Source organism: Hibiscus syriacus, unplaced genomic scaffold (assembly GCF_006381635.1).
Source record: "Hibiscus syriacus cultivar Baekdansim isolate YM2019G1 unplaced genomic scaffold, ASM638163v2 tig00116965_pilon, whole genome shotgun sequence".
Taxonomy (NCBI): Eukaryota; Viridiplantae; Streptophyta; class Magnoliopsida; order Malvales; family Malvaceae; genus Hibiscus; species Hibiscus syriacus.
Window position 1 is genome coordinate 4,039,663 of NW_024063490.1, and position 5,637 is coordinate 4,045,299.

Consider the following 5,637-nt stretch of genomic DNA (forward strand, 5'->3'; position numbering starts at 1 on the left):
ATCAGTTTTTTTTAAAAAATAACCAAACACACTAAATCGATTTCGGTTTTTTCGGTTATCGATTTTTTTGATCGATTTTCGATTATTTTTGTAGATCGGATTCAATCTGAACACCCCTATTTATAATGACCCTAATTAATAATATCAAAATAAAATAATTATGATTACTCATAAATTAATAGATTAAATAGGCTTGATCTTTAAATATTAAATTCCTTTATCATAAATCACATGAACATGTTAAAGATTTTGACCTGTTCTTGCAGTGTAATTGGTTTGGAAGTTTCATATTCTTGCACCTAAAAAATTCTTGGAAAATTTCGGTAAACAAAAAGATGTCAGGCAAGAGTGACCCAGAAGTACAATAACTCACATTCAAATACCGAAATTCGATGGTTTTGAAGCAAATTGGGACTAAATTTATTACCAAATAAAATAACCTCTTGGAATGATGTAGTGGTTGAGTAGTTGGTAACCGAAACCTGCAGGCAAAAGCATCACTCGAGAGTGTTGTGCTGCAGGGGAAACCCTACCTTTGTCCTTTCCCAGACCAGACAGAAAAACAAGAAAAAGAAATGGTCTTATTGGGACGAAATCACAAATGGTTGGCTCAACGGAAATAAACTGTTTCATTCCATTCCCAATATTGATCAAGGACACCATACATTTACATAAACTTGAAACTATTCTATACCCACGAAAGACAACTAAAACTTCACAATCAAAACGACAAACACCACTAACCATCAAACTGGAAAACGCTAAACCAATAGGAAGAAAACAAACACGTGAAAAGCCCTTTTTCACTTCAAACCTTTCCCTTGCGCAGAAATTGCAAGGCCTGGCCAAGCGAAGCAATCCCCATCAATCAGCCCTCCGCCGCCTTCAACATTGCTTGCTGCTTGCCATGTATTACATCCGGTGGTTCCACCAACACCATCGCCTGCTTCATCGCCATCGCCGCCACTATAACCACCGAGAAAACCATTACCGGTGTATCCCCAGACCCCTTCGAATCCAGAACCAGCCCCCAGCCCGTATCCACCTAGTGTTAGGTACTCTTCTCCCTGGGAGTTCAAGAACGAAGTGAAGCCTCCATTCACGGTAATATCCACGGTTTCGTTCAGATTCACGTCGGCCAAACCCACTTCCGGTTTAGCTCCTGCCGCCGAAACAGCGTTATTGATAGCCATATGGACGGACTCGGCTTCCTGGGTAACGCTCCAGGAAGACGAAGTCGCCATGGATGGAGATGGCCCGGAAGAGCTCCGGGAACGCTTGGAAACCTTGCGGGTCCCACCACCGACGGGAACGTTACGGAGTGTGCCGCCCTGAGTCCAGTAACGGCGGCACGACTTACAGAAGTAGCGAGGCTGGGAGAGATTGTAGTTGTTGTAGTAACAGAACTTGGTGCTGGTCGAATCACACCTGGGACACGGCAGCGGGTCGGAGAGTTTGACCGGTGATTGCGACCCCATGGTCGCCGGGACCCGAGCCGGGCGCCTGTCGCCGGAATCAGCAGGCATTTTTTTGTCTGTTTAAGGTCTAGTGGAAGTGGAGAATGCAAGCAGGGAAAGAGAGAAAGAGAAGATACGGAGGAAAGGAGATGTGTTTAGGAAGTTGTAAGAAGAGCCAATATCCGAGGATTTTGTTAATGTTGGGAGAGCAGAGCAAGCGAGGAGGCTTCATAAATAAATAATGGCTTTTCCACATCCAAACAAATTATAAGGCGGTGTACGATGTTTGTAATTCCTCTCAAAGGTCGGCGCGGCTTTAAAAGTTTATCCTTTTTAATTATTCTTCTCATATAATGTTTGGCAAAATAGCCTGAATAATACATGTGGGGATTATTTTCTCCCAAAATAATGCCCTCTTTTTATTATTTCATTTATAATCTAACTAGCAATTGAACTACTTGTGACTATCGGAAAATTAAAATTTATAGGCACTAGTGGTGTCAATTAATTATCCCCAAATATAATTGAAATAATATTGGAAAACGTGATTTTTAAAGACGTTGGGATTTCCAAACAAAGGGTGGTTGCATGGGTTGGAAAATTTTTCCCTTGAAGACGCCAAGACATCCAAGTAATGCATTGTTTTATTGTAGCTTTCACCTCATTTGGGAAAATAATAAGAAGAGGGCATTATTTTGGGGAAAAAAATATTTCCTACTGTCGTAACCGTCTTTCGGTTGGGCCCCGGAATTGGGCTTCGACTTGAAAAATGTGATTGGAGTCGCCATCGATTATTTATTTAAAAAAATAAATAGGTTAATCGGATACCTTATATCTTACCTGATCTGCGTCTTACCAAAGATATGTCGGATTCGGGAGTCGGTTACGGTCAAGGAAGGATTAGCACCCTTGAACCGCCCTTTCGGTACTACGTAATTTCCAGTTGTTTTTAATTAAGAAAATCGAAAGTTAAAATTTAAAGGTAACATATGATCCAAAATTACTTACCTCCGATCAATTTGAAAGAGTACCCTTAAAAAGTCGAGAAACGCGTTAAAGGAAAAAGGAAATAAGAGTAAATGAAATAAAGAAAATAGAAGGAAAAAATAAAAAAAAAATGATGAAAAACTAAAAGAGGAATAAAAACATATAATTATTAAGTGCAAAATAATAATAATGATAATAAGTAGTAAAATAAAAAACGCAATCACACCAAAAAAGTAAAAAAAGAAAGTCAATGTTTGGTGAAGTATAACTGTCGGGAAGGAAAAAGACGATAAGGGGTGGGACCGTAGTTAATAAATGAGTGTGATGTATCCCTATAATATAGTAAGAATGAATAAATAAAAATATTATGATATAATATATATATATATAAATATTATAACGAAAAAAAATAATTTAATAAAGTAAAATAATAATAATGTAATATATAAATACATGAAAACAAAAAAATAAAGAAATATAAAATATAAAATATAATTAAATGTATATATATGTATATGTTTAAAAAAAGTAAAATAAAAATAAAATACAATAAAAAATACATATAATGATAATAATAGTAGCAAAAGAGAAAATATATTTATATACGTTAATAGTAAAATAATAATAAATATAATAGTTATAAATATATATATATAATAACTTTAAAAAACATTAAAATAATATTAGAATAAAAATAATTAATATATATATATATAATTAATAATACGATTTATCAAAAAGAAATAAATAAAAATATGAAAATAATACATAAGAGACCGTTCATCGGCGGTAAACCTTTCCTTCGTTTTAAATATCCTAGTATTTTTCCAAAACGGCCTCGGGGTTGTGTAGATCTAAAAGAAAAGTTTCGAACGACAACCCCTTTTCCTCGGCCAAAACTGTTTTTTATCAAGCACAAAGACGAATAACAACACATGCAAGTGAAGAAAATAATGCGAAAGGTAAAAGCTTTCACCTTTTATTGCTCCTGAATTGTTTACAATAGCTTTAAAACAATCTATTTGCTCATATTTTTTTTCTGGTAATTTCGTATGCCCATCGTGTGTTACAATAGTGAGCTACAATGGCTATTTATAGTGCTTGTGGATCCTATCTTTAGGAGTTTAAAACATAGCAAAATTCTATCCTATTTTTAGGAGTTGAATCCTAGCAGAATTCTATCCTATTTTTGAGAGTTTGAATCCTAGTAGGACAAAAAAGGTGTGTTGACAGCTGCCCCTCTTTGCCCATAGTCGTGTAACGGGGATAGGGCAAAGATTGAAAGACACACTTTTCGTTCGGTGGAGTTGAAAATTGACTCTGATGTTTCAATAACTCCCTGTCGAATTGAGTTACGGATGACTCCTCCGTCGTGAAGTCGAGTTCATCTGGAAGCTTCTGAGCACTATATCCTTCGTCGTGAAGTTGGAATCGAACTCAAAGCTTTTGGCGAGTGGCCTTTGAATTGTCTTCTGGATCAAGATACTTCATCGTGAAGGTGAAACTTGACCTGAAGACTTCAGTGTTGATGCGTTACAGATGACTCATTCGTCGTGAAGTTGGGTCAATCTGTTTGTGAAATTGGAATCGTACAGGGCCCCTTCGTCGTGAAGTTGAGCCTGAGAATTGGATATCCTTCGCCATGAAGTTGAAATCCAAATATTGTTCCGAGTCCAATATCCTCTGCTGTGAAGTTGAAATTGGTTCTGGAACCGGGAAATTGTTTGTTGACAGTCAGTCGCCCCTTCGCTGTGAAGTTAAGCTTGTGCTGTCTCGAGTCTAATATCCTTCGCTGTGAAGTTGAAATTGACTCTGAACAAAATCTTGTTGACAATCAGCCGTCCCTTCGTTGTGAAGTTGAACTTGTGTTTTCTCGAGTCCATTATCCTTCGCTGTGAAGTTGAAATTGGCTCTGAAATTTGAAAAATTGTTGTTGACAAGCAGCGGTCCCTTCGTCGTGAAGTTGAACTTGCGTTGTCTGGAGTCCAATATCCTTCGTTGTGAAGTTGAAATTGGCTCTGAAATTGAGAAGTTGTTTGTTGACAACCAGCCGTCCCTTCGTTGTGAAGTTGAACTTGTGTTGTCTCGAGTGCCACGATATCCTCCGTCGTGGAGTTGAAATCGCGGATGGCCCCTTCGTTGTGAAGTTGAGCCTTGACTTGAATATCCTTCGTCGTGAAGTTGAAATCCAAGTATTGTATGTTGCGGGTGGACACAATTCCCTTCGCCGTGAAGTTGAAACCGTGGAGACCCCTTTATTGTGAAGTTTGGCTTCGAGCTAGATATCCTTCGTCGTGAAGTTGAAATCCACTCTCGAGCAAATCGTGTCGCTTTGAGTTCAATATCCTTCGCCGCGAAGTTGAAATTGACTCTAGCTAAAACCTGAAAAAGTTATGCATATATGTGATGCTATGGATGCAATGCTCTTAGGTGTGCCTAAAATGCATATGCAACATATGTTATCTTGGGGCTCTAGAGAGAAATCTCGATCTCCAGTTGCCTGTCTGGAATCTTGATTCTTGAATCTTCAAATTTTGATCCCTGATCTTGAATTCTTCAAATGTTCAAATCTGATGTGCACATTCTATTTTTGATTTGAGAAATGCTTCTCGACCATCTCAAGTATGTGCCTGAGCTGAGTGTAACGGTTCAGATGATGCTTCAAAAGAAGTTGTCTTGAAAGAGATAGAATTCGTTTCAAGGGAAACGATCTCAAAGATATTTGTTGTTTCATGAGAAACGGTCTCAAGGGAAACAAAATTATGTTTTAAGGGAAATAAATTTGAAGATTTTGTGTTTCAAGAGTAACTGTCTCAAGGGAGACAAAATTTGTTTTAGGGGAAATAAATTCAAAGATTTTGTTTCAAGGGAAACTGTCTCAAGATAGACGAAAATTGTTTCAAGAGAAACTGTCTCAAGAGAGACAAAACTTAGTTCCAAAAGAAACTGTCTCAAGGGAGACGAAATTTGTTTCAAAGAAAACATATTCAAATATTTTGTTTCAAGGGAAATTGTCTCAAGAGAGACAAATTTTATTTCAAGGGAAACTGTCTCAAGATAGACGAAATTTATTTCAAGAGAAACTGTCTCAAGAGAGACAAAATTTGTTTCAAGGGAAACTGTCTCAAGAGAGACAAAACTCTTCTAGTGAAAACGGTCTCAAGTGAGACAAATCTTGTTTTAAGAAAAACAA

General features: G+C 37.3%; 1 protein-coding gene across 1 annotated transcript; it reads right to left on the bottom strand.

Annotated features, from left to right (window-relative positions):
• Window positions 1-605: 605 nt before the first annotated feature.
• LOC120191210 (dof zinc finger protein DOF1.6-like) lies at window positions 606-1,735 on the bottom strand. The gene has a single exon (XM_039194179.1). The coding sequence runs from the start codon at window positions 1,524-1,526 to the stop codon at window positions 804-806; it is 723 nt and encodes a 240-aa protein (XP_039050110.1). The 5' UTR covers window positions 1,527-1,735; the 3' UTR covers window positions 606-803.
• Window positions 1,736-5,637: the final 3,902 nt, after the last annotated feature.

Bases quoted from the DNA above. Each gene is read 5' to 3' on its own strand.
- LOC120191210 (XM_039194179.1), bottom strand. From the start codon at position 1,526: ATGCCTGCTGATTCCGGCGACAGGCGCCCGGCTCGGGTCCCGGCGACC.